General features: G+C 36.6%; 2 protein-coding genes across 7 annotated transcripts; one reads left to right on the forward strand and one right to left on the reverse strand.

The window, feature by feature from the left end:
• The first annotated feature begins 1,655 nt into the window (after positions 1-1,655).
• On the forward strand, positions 1,656-9,633 carry LOC142548849 (uncharacterized). The gene is made up of 12 exons (XM_075657432.1): positions 1,656-1,777; positions 2,182-2,481; positions 3,769-3,848; positions 4,084-4,192; positions 4,543-4,610; positions 5,490-5,567; positions 6,290-6,354; positions 7,436-7,502; positions 7,606-7,788; positions 8,615-8,671; positions 8,756-8,851; positions 9,359-9,633. The coding sequence occupies exons 2-12, from the start codon at positions 2,187-2,189 to the stop codon at positions 9,491-9,493; spliced, it is 1,233 nt and encodes a 410-aa protein (XP_075513547.1). The 5' UTR covers positions 1,656-1,777; positions 2,182-2,186; the 3' UTR covers positions 9,494-9,633.
• A 705-nt stretch (positions 9,634-10,338) lies between these two features.
• LOC142548850 (uncharacterized) lies at positions 10,339-18,682 on the reverse strand. Of its 6 annotated transcripts, none has more exons than XM_075657436.1 (5): positions 18,074-18,679; positions 16,562-17,491; positions 14,900-15,976; positions 11,173-13,315; positions 10,339-11,079 (listed from the first exon to the last, which is right to left on the reverse strand). In XM_075657436.1, the coding sequence occupies exons 1-5, from the start codon at positions 18,288-18,290 to the stop codon at positions 10,578-10,580; spliced, it is 4,869 nt and encodes a 1,622-aa protein (XP_075513551.1). In that variant the 5' UTR covers positions 18,291-18,679; the 3' UTR covers positions 10,339-10,577. The 6 variants fall into 6 exon arrangements, with proteins under 6 accessions (XP_075513551.1, XP_075513550.1, XP_075513549.1 ...); XM_075657435.1 differs by having other exon boundaries at positions 10,339-11,085; XM_075657434.1 differs by having other exon boundaries at positions 10,339-13,315; positions 18,074-18,296; positions 18,448-18,678.
• Positions 18,683-18,980: the final 298 nt, after the last annotated feature.

Raw genomic sequence — 18,980 nt, forward strand, 5'->3', positions numbered from 1 at the left:
GGACTGATGATTTCTCATTAGCAGCTCGTTGTTCTTTTTCCGCCACAAGAAGACAGGCGATGAGTTCAGAATATCTTGCAAATCCACGCACTCTATATTGTTGTTGTAGAGTTATATTTGATGCTGTGAAACGTGGAAAATATTTTTTCAAGCATTTCCGATTCTGTAACCTCATGTCCACAAAATTTTAGCTGCGAGATTATTCGATACATCGCTGAATTGTAATCACTTACTTTCTTAAAATCTTGAAATCTTAACATATTCCATTCATCACGGGCGGTCGGAAGTATAACTTCCCTTATATGTTCAAATCTTTCTTTTAATTCTTTCCACAGAGCCATGTGATCTTTTTCGATAATATATTCACATTTTAAACATTCATCAAGATGTCGACGCAAAAATATTATAGCTTTTGCTTTTTCTTGTGATGAAGATATACTATTTTCTTTAATGGTATCGCTTAGACCCAATGATTCAAGATGCATTTCTACATCAAGGGTCCATGACATATAATTTTTTCCCGTAATATCAAGAGCAATGAATTTGAGCTTTGCTAAGTTTGTCATGGTGGTACTAAAAAAATTTACGATGCATTTTATTAGTTAATGAATATTGCAATACAAAGTAATGGATAAAAAACAAGTACAAGCATTCGTAAAAATAAAGAAAACACATGAGGAGGATATTCTCCAATAAATACAAGACTTGTGAGTATGACAACCAAAATAATTAAAAATATCCTTGAGAAAGCCATCTTCTTTTTTCTTCGAAAATTTGATGAAGAATAATTTTTAGAGAAGAAATGAAAGTTGAAGTTATTGAATGTGTTTGTGAGATCATATTTATAGGGCAAAAACTAGCCGTTTTGTTACCGTTTATGACCGTTGGTGTACAAAAAATAAATGTATGTATTTGTATAAATTTATGGTAATAATATGATGTATATAATATTAGTCATGTTTAAATAATTATGTATATCATATCACGTTATTATAATGCGGTGTCACAAGTTATTTTGTTTAAAAACCTTATAGGCTTTTATACTTGTCGTATCCCTTACCGGGAGTGTGGGATGTCGTCTTAATATCCTCTCAAGATGTATAACAAGTTTTTGAAAAATTTATTTTTATTATTTCTGAATAACATTATATTATATATTAAATAGATACACAATAAATAAATAAAGAGTAAAATAAATATTATTACTTTTGTTATCTTTTTCTTCTGTTTTGGAGCTTGGAAAAATATGGAAGACTTTTAGAGCTTCGTGCTGATAACGTGTTATGAAAAAGTAAAAATTTATGGTAAAAAGTAAAAATCTCAAACTCTCAAAATTATCAAACTACATACTTTATAATATTTTTCTCTCAACTCAATTGTCTCAAATCTTTACAAATGGAGACATATTTATAGGATTTCTTTGGAAAACAATTCAAAAACAATTTTATTATTACATACATCATCACACACTAATTTTCAATATTCAACACTTAATTTTACCTAATTTTCAACACAAATATTTTTCACATTTTCAATCGTATTAATTATATAATTGATAAATTATTTGTATTATTGAATAATTGCAAACCTCATATGTATGTATCTCCAACGCTATGCATGGAATTTTGAAACCCACCCTATTTCACCGTATTTAATAAAGCGCGTTTTTCCCAAATTAAAGCGACTTCTCCATTTTTCTGCCACTTCCTCTGGAAGGTGTTACTCACGGCAGTTCTCTGCATTTCGATCGAAATTCAACCATCCAAATCTCTACCAGGTTCGTGAATTCTTGGCGATTAGTGATAAATCGACTCATAATTGTGTGATAAAACGCGCCTGTGTGTATGTGGGGATGCGTGTGTGCCGTGTGGCGGAGTTATACAGTGTTCCAGCTTTTTTCCATGTATTATTATGTTGCCAATTAATGTTTTGAGATTTTTTTCATCCATGGTATTTAATGGCTTGGATCTATGTTTCTTTTTTAAAAAGTTGGGGGAGTCATAGGTTTTTTTAGGTGAGTGTGTTTTTGCTGGTGGAACTGTATGGGGATAGTTAAGTACTTGTAAGTGGGTAGGATTTGTGTTTTATGACTTAATCCAATTCAAATATGAGGTGATTCTAGAATAAATGTATGGTTTTCAAGAATCTGATGACTGTTATCTCGATGTTGGAACTGTGTAGGTAAGATGGAAAACAAAGTGAAGTCAGAAGTGAATCAACTTCCTGAAGCTGACGCATTACCTGACGGGTTTGTTGAATCCTCATCTCCAGAACATGTGGAGGAGGAAGCGAATGATTACAAAGAGGAAAAGTTATTGCAGCTTGATTCTCGGTCGGATGTAGTGATAACTGATGGCGGTGGCGCATCTTTTGGTGAAGTTGACGAAAATGTGGGGGATCAAATAGATAAAGTGATCGTTGTGGCAGATCCATTGGAAGCCGAGGCAGCTCGTGGAGAAGAAAATCATGATAAAGAGAAATGTGATTGTTTTTACGTTTCACGAGGATTTAGATTTTTTGCATGAAGATTTAAGTGGTTTGGTCAAATAGTTTGATAAGGATAGAACTAAGTGAAATCATAAATGATGTTGTGAATTGGGTTTTAGATCTTATGCTTAGAGTGTGTTAAGATAGGGAAAACTATAAAAAAATGGTGTTTGGTTGGAACAAAAGCACTCAAGAAAAACTGAAGCTAACTTCTGGTTTATAGACTTTCACTGCGGCTTCTCTTTCAGGAAACAAAGATTTTTTAGAAATCTCTTTTTCGTTCTTTCATGCAAACATAAAGTTACTTCTATTTTTTTTATAATAAAAAATTAACTTGGAAACCATGCCTAAGTACTTTTTTATGCCAGGTATTTCTTTATTCTAATTGACCCTGGAATGTGTAGTTTTACCTGTCGATGCGTGTTAATTGGATCATGGAACCAGAGTACACGATGAACAGATGCAGTTTTGTATTTTTCTGATTCAGTATTTCCATCAGTTGCATGGTGTAAAGAAATTTGTAGAGGGTGAAAGACCTGTTTGTCAATGGATGAACTTGATTGATCAAATTATTCCCCTTTTGCTGACCACAAATTTTCTTTCGTGCTTCCAATTTCCTTTCCTTCTTCCATGGGTAAATTCCATGGGACCGATTTACTGTTCGTAAAAGTAGCAGGAGACTACTCACTTGTATTAAGACGATATCCAATATATCCCATCACATTATCAGAATGCTAAAACCCTTTAAGTTTCAAAATTCATAATGCCTCTATCTGGGAAAAATGGATGCATGTGACCAACCCTAGAGCTTGCTTTTAGCACAGGGATAGAATTACTCCAATTCAGCTGACAATTAGGCATTCTCAATGTCAACACTTGCAATTTTTTAGCTTTTCTTGGTAACATATACTAGTTGCATTCACTAGAAAGTTCTAAGGTATAACTTTATTTCTGTTGTTGTATTCTGTTAGAATTCATGTTTTACACGAGTGTTACTACTTTTCAACAATTGGTTCATATGCTTTAAGTTACTCATGACTACAGTTAGTTTCATTGCTGTTATCGTACACTCTCACATAATGTTTAGTTCGGATCATTTGTTTGATTTACAAAATCCTTAGAGCACTACAGATGTTAACAGGCATCCCAATTGTCAAATATTTGCTATCAGTGCTGCCATTAATTTTCAGAACAATGCGACATGGAATCTAGAATAGTTTGCAACATTATTTTGATTGTCTGAGTAGTGTTACTAACAAATCACAACACTTTATTTTACAGCTTTTGACAAAGATATGGATTTTCAGGCAGTTCGTTTGGAAAATGTTTCATTGACAGGAAGTGCTGAGAACAACAAAAAAGTATTCATTAATACCAATGTCCTAAAATTATTAATTGATTTGTTATCGATCTATTTTCAAAAGTTTATACAGTTAATATAATTTTTCATGGGGAGCGTAATTGTCTTTTTGTGCTCTCTGGGCCCTTTGTTATTGGAAAGTCATCTATAGTTTGAAAAGATTACATTAAATACTTTATGGCATCCTCTTTTGGTTTCAATATTAGTTATTACTCTTGCACCTTATTTTATGCCAGGAAGTCTCAGAAGTAAAGCGTAAGAATGTAAAGCGTACGTTTAAGACAGAGAAAGAGTTTTTGGAATTCACTCTGAAGTATCAGCAAGTCATTGTTGAAAGAGATTCTGGTATTTGATTGTCTTTGTGACAACTGATTCCCTGATGTTAATTCTCATCGATGTTTTCTGAAGGATTTGTAGGTCCATGTACTTGACTTCCATTTTTACCAAGTTATTTTTTTCCTTCAAAATTTGGTATCTTTATGTTATTGAGCATATTGAGTTCGTCTTAGATGCTTTACTGTGATGCCTGATTACTGTGTGATTTGGTTATGGCTGCATGCCAGAGGATCTCAATAAATTTAGATTCTTTTGAATATCATAACCTCACATTTATCTGAAATGGACTGCTTCATATTGTTGTGACAACTGGAGTCTTTCCTGTTATTTGCTAAGCTATGAATTCCTCTTGTCTGCAGCAATTGCTGTTAGAGATAAGCTTGAGTCATTGTGCCGGGAGCTCCAACGACAAAATAAAATGCTAATGGTATTGCCTTGTATTGCATAAAGTATCTGTTTCAGCTCATGTTTTTCCAGGATTCGTAGACTTTTTTATATCAACTTTAGAATCCCAATTTTATTTAAAAGCCTGTTATTCTCTTGGTTTGCTTCTCTGCTGTGATCCAATGTGGACATAAAGGAACGCTTGTCATTATATGTTGTATGCTGACTGCATAACTTTTAAGTTTTTCTTCTGCTATCATGAGTTCTCTGCATTATACTTGTCACTGATGTAAACTAGTGTGAAAAGCACTCTCGTTGTGTATACTTGACATATTTACTTATTAAGGTAATTTTACAATAAAATTTTAGCAATTTGTAAAAAAAGAAAAGATAATTCCAATTAAGATTATCTAATGGATTAGTGGGATGGAGGTTATGAGATGTTGTAGAAAGATTTAAAATATGTACAGAATTACAATAAAATAAATTTTATTTATGTATGCTTCCTTACCTTGAAGACTAGTTTTTGAATCCCACTTAGATATACCAAATTCGGTTTTTATAAGACCCTCTTTCTTTATTAAACAGTAAGGGATATTGTGGTTGAAGATGTACCACATTCTTCACAAATCGATTGAGAAAAGTTGGAAAAATTCATGGTTTGTTTTCCATGAATCTTAGTGATGACAGACATTTTTCTGATCACAGGTAGAATATGTATGTTTTAAGGATTTGGGTTCTTTGATAAATCTTGAGGTTTTATGCGCAACGTATCATTTTGTGAGTGTTTCAAAAGCACCATTGCAGTTGCTTGATTTCCACATTTCTGCATCTAATATGGTGTGGTCGTATTGATCTTCTCTGGCTCATAATTGATAGTTTTGTTGTCTTGAAAAAATGAGGGAATGCTCTTCTTTCTCAGGATGAATGCAAACGAGTGTCCTCAGATGGTCAAAATTTAAGAACAGATCTGTCAAACAAGTTTCAAGACGCAATTAAGGTACACACAAATTCTGTCTGATATACTGTAAAGCTATGTCTGTCTTGGTTATATCTAGAGTTAGGATCAGATTCATCCCAATCCATCATATCTCTCATTATGTGTAATTAACCCCCTTTCTATGCCAGATTTTGATATGATTTAAACTAAAAAGAGTTGGTAATCTTTTGCCAACATGTTAATCAGGCATGTCTATTGTCAACGACTCAATTCTCTAACTCGACTGTCAACTTTTTGTAGAACTTGTTAATTTTTAAATTTGTTAGTTTCTTGCCCTCACTCGCAGTCCCTTTATCATATTTCCCCATTCTTTTTTTCTTTTGTGATCGAACTTTTTGGTTTTCCAGATTTTGGCTTATTACATGTTTTTATAGCTCTAATATTTAGTTGACAACATAGTTCATCCTCTTATTTGGTAATACTAATACCTTCTTCCACATCATTATTATTAGCTACGCATCAGGTTGGATCTCCTTGTGATCGGTGTATGATGCTACTCCAAACCTATTTCAGGCTGCGTCAAAAATTTTCTTTAGACATATATTCTTGAATTTTGATTTGAATGTTTTGCATAAGCTTGCAATCTTCTACTTTTAGCATCCAACAGCCTGATACTTTTCCCTGTAACATTATCTCTTCATGTACAAAGGCTCACGCTGGATTAATGCATCTATTGTTCATTTTCTTTTCTTTCATATTCATATTTCTCATCTCTATCGCAGGAAGTAAGTAATAAACTGGAGGAGCAAAAAGACGAATGTCTATCTCAACTGAAAGAGAATGAGATGTAAGATTTTAAAGGTCATGAATCTGATGGATAAAAAAAAAGAGGTCAATAATATGTCTGCTTCACTGTAATTGTTTGCAGAACAGATATTAGGTGACAGATAACTGATGAATATTAAATATTGTATTCGATGTTTTCATTCTTGTTGGGTATTTGTTTGCAGAACAGATGCTAGGTGACAGATAACTGTTGAATATTAAATATTGTATCATTATCAACTAATTATGATTAGATAGGATTTTATCTTTATGCATTTGTATTTTAAATTCTTAGGATTAGAATAATCAGTATCTAATTTTATTCCTTGGTTTCAGATTTCTAGTTAGGGGCAGAGTTCTATAAAGTTCATTGTATTTTCCCATTTCAGAGTAACGTGAATAAACCCTATTTCTCTTTCATAAAAACCACAATAACTATTCAAAGTAAAGTGTGGTGTGTACAAGATGAAAAAACAGTAAGAGTCCAATCGCTTGACTTTTTAGTTTGATTGGGATTTACTGCCTTTCCAGTTTCATCCAACTGCACCTTATCCATGCTACTGACGGTTGTATATTTGTTATAACATCTAAGATTGACTGAATCAATCAAATAATTTCAAGCCTATTTTCATCATTACATAGTCAGGCTTTCTCCATGGGACCACCTTAGTGAAGATATAGAGCCAAATGATTAAAGTCATAGCTTCAACTATCTCTGGTTTTCCTTTTGTTTTGACATGTCCATGACCATCTTGTTCCTGAATTCCTGCTGTGTGCGGCCGAGTGCAATAATTTTAAAGATTAGGTTCCAATGTGGCTCGGAAATTATGTTGGAAAGATCGGTTTCATAATCTAGTTTCTAGGACCATCTGTCTGGAGTCAATCTCAAATTACTCACCTTTTGGCCTGTCATGTTATATTCGTTTTGGATGGTCAGTGTGCAGATAAAAATTGAGAAGATAATTCAATATACTCAGCACACATTATTTTAAAATAATAGATTACTGAGATCTGTTAATTATTTGCCTGTGTTTCTGTGTCCTTTTTTGGTGGGGAGGAATTTTCAATTGTTTAAAATGGTATGCAAAATTCTCCCGCTTCAGGTTAAAGACCAAGTTAAAACAACTTGTCGATCAATATGCTCTTTCTGAGCAGCAACATGCACAGAAGGTAGATACATTGTCAAGTGTGGTATTTCTAGTTATAATATTTTTTCTCACCTGTTGTCTATTTTGTCCAAAAGTTGAACATTCCACATGACTTGGCTTTGCAGTTGAAACAAAAAACACTTGAACTTCAGCTTGCCGATTTGAAACATCGGCAACAAGAAGAAAAATTGAAACAGGAGCAATCCCAGATGAAACCTTATGCAGAACAGGTTGCACAATTGCTAGCAACTGAAAAAAATTTGAGGTTGCAGTTAACAGCTGACAGTGAAAAGTTCCAACAATTCCAGGTAGGACAATTCTTTCACGCCACACCTTACAGGGTTGATTCTTTTATCAGGAATATTTTCTTTTATAGACGCACATTAAAGTTACCCAATTATCTTTGCACAATCTCAATGTTCTGTACTAGATGTTGATTTATCTTTTTTTAGTGATTTCTCCCTTTCCGTTTTTACTTACGAGGGTCAACAAAAAAATAGGCCTTATTATTCACATGTTACCATTACCTTTGGATATTTTGCTTGTGTTTAATCTTTCCCGATTCGAAATCAAAATTAGAACAAAATAAATTAAATGAAAGGAATCCGAGTCAATGGAAATGAAGATGAACTGCACTTTCGATTTACTGAGATCATTAAAGTTGTAAGCATGGACCTACTTATATGCCTGAATCTTTAATAATCTGAGAAAGAATTAAAATCATTTTGAAAAGTTCTCCATTTTTCTTCAAACAGAGTCTGTGCTAATAGACATGGACCAAGATTCTTTCGAAGAATACTCTCTAAAATGATTAATCTATCTCGCAACCGCAAAAGAACTGAATTTGTTATTGGGATTTCCAGCATGGATTTGAGAGGGTAATATTGTCCAAACACTAGTGCCAGGACAATCCAGAGGATATGCGAGAATCTCCTGTGTGTAACTAGTTGAAGTTATTTAAACGAAGTTAAATGGAGATAAGAGGATGAATAACCATTTAGAGTTTATGTCCTAGTCCTGTTTTTCTTCTTTAATTTCAGTTTTTGCTTTGTTTGACACAGTCAATTTATTCTTAGATTCCACCTGCTATCTGCTATTGTTCGCAATCTAATTGTGTTTTTAATTGTTTCCCAGGAAGCATTACTGAAAAGCCACGAGGTTTTTGAAACTTTTAAGCAAGAAATTGAGAAGGTACGGAAGCACTCAATATCACAGCATTTTCTTCTTCTTTATAAAGCAAATTATCATCCTTAATGTTTCTGTTCTTGAAACAAGATGGCAAAATCGATAAAGGAACTTAAGAAGGAAAACACCTTTTTGAAGAGCAAATGTGAAAAATCAGACGTTACTCTTATAGAACTTGCAGATGAGGTATGTTTGATTTTAATGTCTTCTTGCAGCGGTTCTGTCACTTGATTCCACGTTTATTTCTCTTCCATTTTACTTTTTCAAAACTTACTTTCCCCTGCGATTATATTAAGTGAAGTTGGAACTCCATGGAAGAAGTCATATGAACAGAGTGTTGCCAGTTATATTAGTGTGTAGATTTTGTCAGCATTGAATATTTCATTTCTTTTGTTAGTTTTTGCAAGGTTGAGAAAGCATGGTTCTATGACACTCCTTTGATACAGTATATCTGGTGAATTGGATAGACACCCATTGAAAAAAAAATAAAAAAACATATAACTTCCTGGAAAATAACCTAGAAAATTCCCGTGTGTGTAAAGAGATCCATTTATACCAACTTCTGATAAACATGAAGATAGCACTCCTTCACTCTTTGACATGACCATTATTCATATGCCTTTTGACTAATACATTCATTAGGACTGCTGTCTTCAACTCATATAGGAAACATTAACATCCTATTTTATACAGAGGGAACGCCTGAAGAAGCAGCTCGAGAAAACCAGAAATCAAAAGGAAAAACTCGAATCCTTATGCCGCTCACTGCAGGCTGAGAGAAGAGCAAATGCAGTGGGAAGCAATAGCTTGGATTCAATCCCAGATTAAATCTGACCGTTGAAATATGGATGGATTTTCAAAAGTGTTTACATATTTGTCTGTCGCCAGTGATTGTATGATAGTTTATACTTTGGTTGGAGTCGAGGAACTGCCAAATAAAGTAATCGTTCAAATTTTTGTTGGTGTCATTGCAGTCTTCACACCTACTTTCAGTTTATGTCTCCACAATCATGAAAAGCAGTAGGACAATGTTGTCCATGATATAGATATTCATGTCTTAGTTTCTTTTTTTGCTAACATGATATGTACTCTTTATTGCCATCGTGTAGGGTAAATTTATTACTAAGTTGTCGCATATTAAACTAATCAGCACTCTAAACTTTTGGTAGTCTTCTACCAGTCATTTCAAATATCGATTTATTACTCTCACCGATTGGGATTGTACGAAAAGAAATGCTCATATTGGCCCTATGTAGTTTCCGGCTAATTTCGATGGTAGAGAATACCATATGAAGTTTTATCGCCCTCTCTGGCTGCAGCAAGAACTGCCTTTTCCATAACCTCAACATCTTAACCGAGTATTTCGGCATCAGATAGGAACTTCAAGTACTAGGACGGCTAGGTTAGCCGTGCTGCATCCATGCATTCTTCCATTTTTTTTGTTGTCTGTTGCTCCACACTTTTGTGAAATAAAGGAGGGGGATTCGATTACTCGTACCCATGTCATGATTTTAGAACTTGAGAAAAAACATGTAATTGGGAGAATTAGAACAAAATTCATCGAAATGACAGCATTAGGACAATACAGCACCCCGGTAAATTGGCAAAACGCTATCGGGACAAACATCCAACTCTCCCCGTCTATTGATTTGCCTAAAAGAGGTAGGAACAACTAAAGTCAAAACAAGTTAACGCACAAATTACATGCACGCCAGAGATATCCTACTTCCTACCCAAGCTTATGACACATTATTTCTGTATTTCCATCAATTAAATACAGCAAATACAAAGTTCCTGAGACAATACACAACCATCCAGAATTCTAACAAAAAACAGATGGATTCTGAATCGGTCCTAAAAATCTATTTTACATTGCGGAAAAATAAGAGATTTTACCGCAAAAGGTTTACCACTACCTGCCTATGCCCCTTTTCTTCTCCACGAGCTCTTTCATTGTGTTCCCCGACTGCAAACTAAATTGTTCAGTTTTAGCATAGTGCATTTTGATGGCAGCAACGGGATCTGAGACACCAGAACACTGGCCTCCAACAAGCACTCCTCTTCCAACATTAATTCCAACAAGCCCTCTTGATTGCTGTTGGACTCCCGAAACGACATTCAATATATTCCTTCTTTGCATGCCAGTGATAAATATATCTTGTGGGTTCATCATATCTGTGGAAAAAGGCCTCGCCTCTCGACTCTTTAGATGGTCTGTCAATCCATTGCTGTTGCATAGATCTCTACTAGGAAAAACTGAAACACAGTTGAAAGAGAGGTCACTACTCTTCACGAGTCTCTGAAGTGGTGGCTGCTCGACTTTTGCTGCAGGCATAGCATAATTACTAAATGCTGAGGGATACTTGGTCAACAAGAGGGAAGAGTCGGTCACAGGAGGAAGGCCAGTCTGCATCCTGTTCCTATCCCAAAAACCGAAATTCGTAACAGGAATATTTTCAGAGCCAAGGTGGTGGTCACAATCAAATTTTGATACTGCTGAATCTAACCTGACCTGTTGACCACTGAATTTCAGGTTCAGAGTCGGGCCATTGGATTTATGATGCTGACCACCATTGTCATCAGTTCGTTGTCTGCTACAATTTGATTTCTGCTCAGAGGATGTTAAGATTTTACCAAACAATTTTACATCACCATTCCTAAAAGGTTTTTCCACGTTAGATGAGTAACTGGATTGGGTTCTAGATTGACCAACCCTGGGTCGTTGCAATGGATGCAAAGCCTTGACATCATGGGAATGATTTCTTGAGCTGCTCCTACACTTCTGAAGAGAGAACTTTGCACGATGGGCAGACTGCAAATTTTCATGAGAGGAATTTTGATGCGGAATTGGTTTTTTGCAAATAACAGACCCGTTTATCTCCTCATTCACTATGGGCCCAGGAACCGGGGACCCTCTTAGGAACTGACAAGGATTTGAACATGGGTGACCAGATAATTGCTGCTGACAATCACCTGTACTAACAATTTTCTGAGAATGCTCGCCATCAACCCAATCAACACCAACAGCTGATAAAGCATTATGATTTGAAAGTTTCTGATATCTAATTGGAACAGAGAACAGTGTAGAGGACCTCAAGGATGCTGTATGGCTATCCTGGTCCCGTGGATCGACACAAGTTTTTTCAGTACAGTCTTCAGGTGCAGCCTTCTCACTTGATTCCTTTCGCAGGCCAAGGTCAGCCACCTCTTCAATCTTTCGTACAGTTTCCTCATCAGAGAACACGTCCATGGTACTGAGTTCCTGCACAGAGACGCACACACCATTTGCACCATTCTGTCTAACGATATCCACATTGAAGTCCATAACATGATTATTGAGTTGACAATTACCCATCAACGAATTCTTTGAAACAGAATCAGTATCCATGGGATCACGAGAAGCTAGCCAATTATTTTCCTCACATCTCTTTGAATCAAGCTTCAAATGCCGTTTGCTTTCTATTATATCGTACTCATGCCTTGACTTCATGTCAGATGGCAGAAGATGATCTTCCATCTTGCAATCTGATCCCTCATTGCAAAGAACGGGCCCAGTCTCCACAGCACTAGCATCTTCCATGTCACTACCACCTCCATTAGCATCCCCAGAGACTGCATTACCTTGTCCAGGTTGAATCAGATCCAACCCAAGGCACTTCCTAGCTTTGCTAAAGAAAACCTTACATTGGTCCCTGGATCTTGTTCTGACACATTGTGAGATAATATCGAAATCTCTGCCATAAGATGACAGGGACCGAATGAAGATTGATTTCTCCATGTCACTCCAATCAGTAAAATCCAGCTCCCCGCAGCTCTCATCTGAGCACTCATCATCAACACTCAATGTAACTTCAGGGGTTGACGGACGCTTCATAGAAAACCCAACTCTCTGACACCTCCAATCCTGATATCCATCCACAGGATTAACTGAACTCATGATGCAAGAACTCACAGCCTCGGACGATATGGAACCACAAATACCAGCCAACACATCAGCAGCTACAGCCTCTCTCTCATTGTCGCATAGATCTGGACTGTTTAACCTCTGAAAAGGACTATCATATGACCTTGGTGCTTTGTGAGCGTTGGATGCACCAAAAGAAAACCTAGGTGTGCATTTCTGGTGAATCTCTGCGCCTTTATGGGCATTAGCCACAATAGCTGATGCTGCACCCAGAACATCAAGGGAAGCTGCATCAACCTCATGGCCCCATCTTTTACGTGATGCAACCAGGTATATAGTCGATTGGGACTTACTACATTTAAAAATGTCAGACTTCTTTATAGCTTTCTCAAAGCAGTCAGACTTGTGATTCTTGTAGTAAAACTCAACACACTCTGCTGTTGTTTTATGATCTAGAAAGGATGCAATCTTCCTGAAATCTTTCCCAAAGGTAGCAAGCTTATCTATGAAGATATCCCTCTCTTCAGACGTCCAGGTATTGATCATAGACCTTTCTGTTTCAAGAGCACGAGGATCTTCCACCAGACCATTATTTGAAATAAACCTTGACATCTGCATCTCCTTTTTGTCCAAAATTATTGCAGGCATCTTCAAAGTATTTCTATATGGTTTAAACAAGGACTCTGAAAACAGCCCGCTAACAAAATCAATCATATCTTCTGCCAAGACTGTTTGAGAGTTCCCAACTGTAAATATAGTCATGGAGAATTAATGAAAAGTCAGGAGGGATTTTCTGATGCAAACCAATTTGGAATCTAAATATGTTCCGGCAATTAACGAAAATACACAAGGAAATACAAAAAGAAAATCAAGTGATATTTGCAAAACAACTACAGAAAGGAACCACTCCAAACCAGAAAGCAGCTCATTTTCAAAGTAAACACTGATACATATCTCATCAATCATTAATGCAGACACTTCAACACCAAAGAAGACTATAACATATCTAACCAACAGATCAATTAGTCAGGAACTAACCTTTCTCATATTTGATAATTTACAACAAAGCAATAAAGTGAGAAGAAGATGAGGTCCCCGCTTTCATGCAGTGCATGGAGACAGGCGAAGTAAGATGTGCGACACTAAAATTCTCGAGTTTATATCAGTTACCACACATAGGCATCTAAGATTTTTTAATCTAAAGGCCAGTTTCAATACAGAAGCAATTAGACTAAAAGAAAGTGTATTAACCAAAGTTAAAAAAATGTATCTTTAGAAAAACAGAAACAGCTTTATGTATGGACATATTAGTGAAAAAGGAGATTTTTTCAAATTTAAATTACTTGATTTTCAGCTACAACACTTTCGACCCAAAAGATTATATATCCAAAAGCACTCTAGATCTACATCCATCCATCAGCATATGACAGTAACCCCCTTGGTGCCGATTAAAATACACTGAAAAGTGAGTCAAATTTAATACCTACGAATGGGTCTTTTGTTAGATGAACAGCCAATCTAGAATCAAATCTGTAGCCTAAACTCATTTTTCACACTCATGTCCAAATGAAATTGAATTATGATATGATCTTTATTCGTACTGTCAGTATTCAGTATGCTTTGAAGTATTGCCAAAACTCGCTTTTCAGATTTGAAGACAAATGAAATTGACCTCTAAACTCCCATGTGATCTCTAATCCCAGTATCAGCATTTAAGTTTTCGATGAAGAAAAGCCAACTGAATGCATGAAATCAAATTCCACTCACAGTCGTTCATCTTACGAACCAAGAGGATGCCAAAAACTTCCAACCAAAAAAGACTCACAATTCTTACACAGAAATTAATCATAGTCAACATAATGTTCAAGTTAAAACAAAATAGAATTAAGAGCTCCACATGTCATCAATTCCAAAACAATAACCAATTCTACTAATGTGTAAGCGCCTGAGCTCAAGAACCAATAAGGATAGTGGATACACCTTGTGTCTAGAGGTAACCCAGGTGACAGAGAACACGTTTTCGTGCACTTAAAGGCTCGAGACACCTCTAAAGGGTGTCTTGGATGTATTTAAGGCTGGAGAATGCAAAGTAAGTCATTCATTTTCCAACATTTATTTCATCGTCATCTGTAACGTGTAAATACTGGATGAATATGGTGAAATTTTCACCACATATTTGAAATCTACGGTATTAGTGTATTATATTTATACCCAAACGCACCTCCCTTTGATAACTGATAAGGAGTGGTGCATTGCATCTATGTAAAAATATAAAGCAATTGACGAGAACATAAAATTTATGTAAGTACATAGTGATGGATGTTGTTTACCAGCTGCAGAAATCCGATCACAACTGAAACGATACTTTTTATGCCCAATTAGATCTGGCTTCTTATGAGACAACGCTCGAAGTTTCCTCACAGAAACTAGTCGACCTTGCAACCATAAATGATGAAATAACTTGTACTTAAAAGTGAGAGCCTTCTCCTTGAACCTTAGAAATCGCTTCCTCTTTAGAAAGTTCTTTTTGATAACTGTGAGATCTCCTTGCAAGCAAGAAGCACTAGAACCCATTCCAAAATTGAAGATATTATTTTCGGAAGGTACTAACTTACTTAAAGCCTCAGAAGCCACATTTGCAGAATCTTTATTGGAAGCCAATATTGAGTCATAAATATCCGGTAAATCACAATGCATATCACAGGTCCCAGAAAGATCTGGACAACTTTTGGTTGCAATCAGCTCGTCATAATCAGCACGGCCAACATTCTTCCCGTCACACAAACAATTATCTAGATAGTTTTCGACCAAGTCACTAGAACTGTTGGCATCTGCAGAAGTTGACACCTCAACACATTTTGAGGAAGCACATCCTGTGTTATCGGTGTTCTCTACTTTCAACCTCACGTGCTCAGCTTCGGTTGCAACAGGTGCGTTTTCAACAATCGTACATTCAGATGAGACAAGGTGCAAAGGAGCAAGCCTGAAAGCAAAATTGGAATCGGTAACTTGCTCCTCAAAATGTTTCAAGTGGATCTCTTCTGGTTGCAAGCTGGACACATCTGGAAGAGGGCAGCAACTTCTACGTTCTGATGTCAATGACTTCAGTTCAGTTTCCAGCGAATCTATCTCAGATTCTGTAATTTCAAGTGCTTTTGATATGTCACTCTTCCACGAGCACAACTTGTTGGCTCCCACGTAATAAGTATTCCCAGAACTTTGATCCCCAGATTGTAACAATTCACTAACAAAAGAGCTCACGCAAGATATTGATGAAAGTTCCAGGTTTTCTAAGTTAAATGTTGGTCCATCAAAGGGAGTCCGGGACACAGTACTGGGTGAACAGCTGAAACTAGATGCTCCAAGGTCAGTTTTTGCACCATCGATGGTTTCTTTATCTTCAGTACCTGTAACACTTGAACAAAAACGAAATAAGTATAAAGGAAGAAGAAGAAGAGAAACCTACTGACCAAATGAGCAAATAAATTAAGTTCTTAATTATAACCAGTCATCAATCAGTCAATCTCAATTCTGCGATTCTTCTTCAAATACAAAGTCAACGGAGCGATGAATAGCTTCTTCTTCAAAGACAAAGTCAACAGAAAAAAATTTACATACTTCGCATTCAAGATCCGAATGTGTAAACTCGTCACAACAGTGATTGCATGCTCAGACAAAAAAAAAAGTGGTTGATTGAAAATAAACCCCTGGCCTACCTCTAGCATGAAAAACAAACTAGCATCATAAAGCAAGTACACTAATATCATGCATTCATGAAACGCTTATCTAAAATACACTTAAAAGCATAGTCATAAAAATACTCAAATATATCCCACTGAAAACAAATCGCGTCTAGGCTCTCTACTTCCTCGCAGATGTACATGCTCCCATGTCATTACAAATCCACCTAAACTTTGTGGGTTGCGACTCAATAAAAGGATAATGGAGTAATAAAAGGAAGGTAAATTATGTAGCAATTAACCATATATTACCTGTGGAAGAACTACAAGCAACCGAAGACGGAGTTGCTGGTGAGGTACAATCTTCCAAATCTGCAACTCTTTGACTCTTTTCAAGCATGTTCATGGTGTGAGCTTTCACAGGTTCTTCTATATTACTGAATCTGATGACCATGGAATTTTTTATTGCATCATCTTCAGGGACATCGACTTTCTTCTTTTCATACTTTGCCAGTCCCTCTCCCCAGCCAAGACGTGGCTTCTTCCAGGAAATAGGTTTCTCGGAAGATGCTGCAACAAATATCCTCAAATCAGCAGCACCAGCACCAGCACCAGCACCAGCAGTAAGAGACTGCACTGGTGTCACTTTCTTTTGCAGAAAGTCAGCAGCCGTCTCAATAGGGTCCACTCCCATACTCTTTGAGCTACTTGAGCGGCTGAGACTAGAGCCCCTTGATGATAAGCTCCCTGACCTTGACCATTTCAGAGGCTTCCAATTTATTGACCCCAAGCGTGTTTCTTTGTCATATTTCCCTGTACTCACCAACACGTCCACGTTGCCACCATCCTTATCTGGCTGTTCTTTTGCGATAGAATCAGGTTTTTCTGAAGTGACTTCATCAGGAGTGGGATGAGAGAAGTTGCTCTCGTTTATGTTGTTTGCACCGTAATTATTGTGAGCTTGAGCATTCTCTATAGACCTCTGTTCATCATTCCCGGCGCTTCTTCCAGGACCGTCCGAGGATACAGCAGGTTCCCAAGAGGTCGCTCTCCAGTATTTTTGGCTAAAGGACCCCCTATTATCTCTGAAATTTCGGAGATGCCTAACTCCATCACTGCCCAGACAGTAAGGCCGAAAATTCTCTTCATCTAAGTTCCTGTCACTGAATCGAGACCCATAGGGAAGAAATCCCTGACCAACCTCATCATGATGCATGTGCCAACCAGCTTGTTTTCCATGACCTCCAGAAGATATAACAAGGAAATTTAATATTTAAAAGCCAAAACTGGAAGGCTGTAAACTCGTAAAGCACAAAAAAAGAAAGTAAAGCATACCCTAAAAGAACCACGCCAAAGAAAGATTTTAGCACTTGTCAAGGCAATAAAAAAATAGAAGATGGACGGATTAAACACCATAGACGCTAGTTAAACTTTTCAATGATTCTTTTTTTTCCACATATCAGATCTACTCCCACCTTATCCACAAAAAAACCAAACACATGTTCATAAATGAAAATTATGGCCACATACCAGGGTCCCCCTGTGTCTTCTTTCACAAATTACTTAAGACTGTAATATGAAAAAACTTTTCCTCATAATTTCAAGGCTAAAGAGCTCAACTTTCCATTGATTACTCAAAAAATTGCCCAGAACGGCATAACAAATTTCAAATAACCGAAAATAAATTCTGTAGAGCGTAAATTTGACAAAACTGAAGGGTAACCGAATGGTCCAATCAAAAACCGCAGCATTCAGACTCTATCACGCTTAAGAAAATAATACGTAAAAGAAAGCCCAAAATTCGAAATTCGATTGAATACTGACCAGGAGGAAGAGGGTCAGAACGGAAATCAGGGTGCCAACGCGGCTGCTGTTGCTGATAGTGTTGGCGGCGATAAGGCGGCGACCCGTCAGGGTGGTGCTGGTCTCGCCATCTGGGAGGCCAACCAGCTCCGTACGCACCGCCAAAACGAGGGTCCGTCCCAGATTTCTCGTGCTTCCGAAAACCTCTCCGATCCCATGGAAAAGGCTCCGGCGGCATCAAATCCTGACAAATTATTGCTTATTCTGTACCTCGTAACCTCATTCAAAGCCTCGGACGCCAAGAAAAGAACGCCAATCCAATTTAACTCTAAGGTCCCATGAAAAAATTCAAAAAAATAGCGCCCTTAAAATCACAAATACGCGACACAAAACACCTTAATTTAGAGTTTGTTTCTCAATTTTCTGGGCCAGTTGAAAGTGAGGGTGCGGAAGCCATAACGGACAAAAGCAAAGATAATCGATTTCTTTCATTTTATATACATCATTATATTATTTATGTCTGTTCTGTGAGTGAGAATTGATGACTCGTGAATGATGTGAGACATGCGGACTGGTGTTTGATTAGGGTTTCTACCGCGTGCGCGCCAATGTTTGTACATTTTGGATGCTGGGTTGTACGTTGTAGGGAATAAGAAAATCTTTCCAACTTCCTTGTTGAATCAAAAGTGTTGCTTGTGAAGTAAATTTAGAACACCATCGTAAATACTATCAGGATTGACTCTTCTCGTGAATAAATATCTGCGAGACCGTCTCAAAAGAGAAATAATCTTACTATAATTAGCTACATGTGAAAATAACGAGGTATCAACAATTTCGTGGTTTTGTATTGTTTTCGAAAATTATTTTATATGTCGAGAAATTTATTAGATAATTTATGAGAAACGATAAATAGTTGATCAACATTGAT

This window comes from Primulina tabacum, chromosome 6 (assembly GCF_025594145.1).
Source record: "Primulina tabacum isolate GXHZ01 chromosome 6, ASM2559414v2, whole genome shotgun sequence".
NCBI lineage: Eukaryota > Viridiplantae > Streptophyta > Magnoliopsida > Lamiales > Gesneriaceae > Primulina > Primulina tabacum.

Bases quoted from the DNA above. Each gene is read 5' to 3' on its own strand.
- LOC142548849 (XM_075657432.1), top strand. From the start codon at position 2,187: ATGGAAAACAAAGTGAAGTCAGAAGTGAATCAACTTCCTGAAGCTGAC. The intron at 4,611-5,489 runs GTATTGCCTTGT...CTTCTTTCTCAG, and splicing joins GACAAAATAAAATGCTAATG to GATGAATGCAAACGAGTGTC. The intron at 7,789-8,614 runs GTAGGACAATTC...ATTGTTTCCCAG, and splicing joins AAAAGTTCCAACAATTCCAG to GAAGCATTACTGAAAAGCCA.
- LOC142548850 (XM_075657434.1), bottom strand. From the start codon at position 18,290: ATGCCGCCGGAGCCTTTTCCATGGGATCGGAGAGGTTTTCGGAAGCAC. The intron at 17,492-18,073 runs GTCAGTATTCAA...TATCTTCTGGAG, and splicing joins TTCTGACCCTCTTCCTCCTG to GTCATGGAAAACAAGCTGGT. The intron at 13,316-14,899 runs GTAAACAACATC...CTATATTTACAG, and splicing joins TGATCGGATTTCTGCAGCTG to TTGGGAACTCTCAAACAGTC.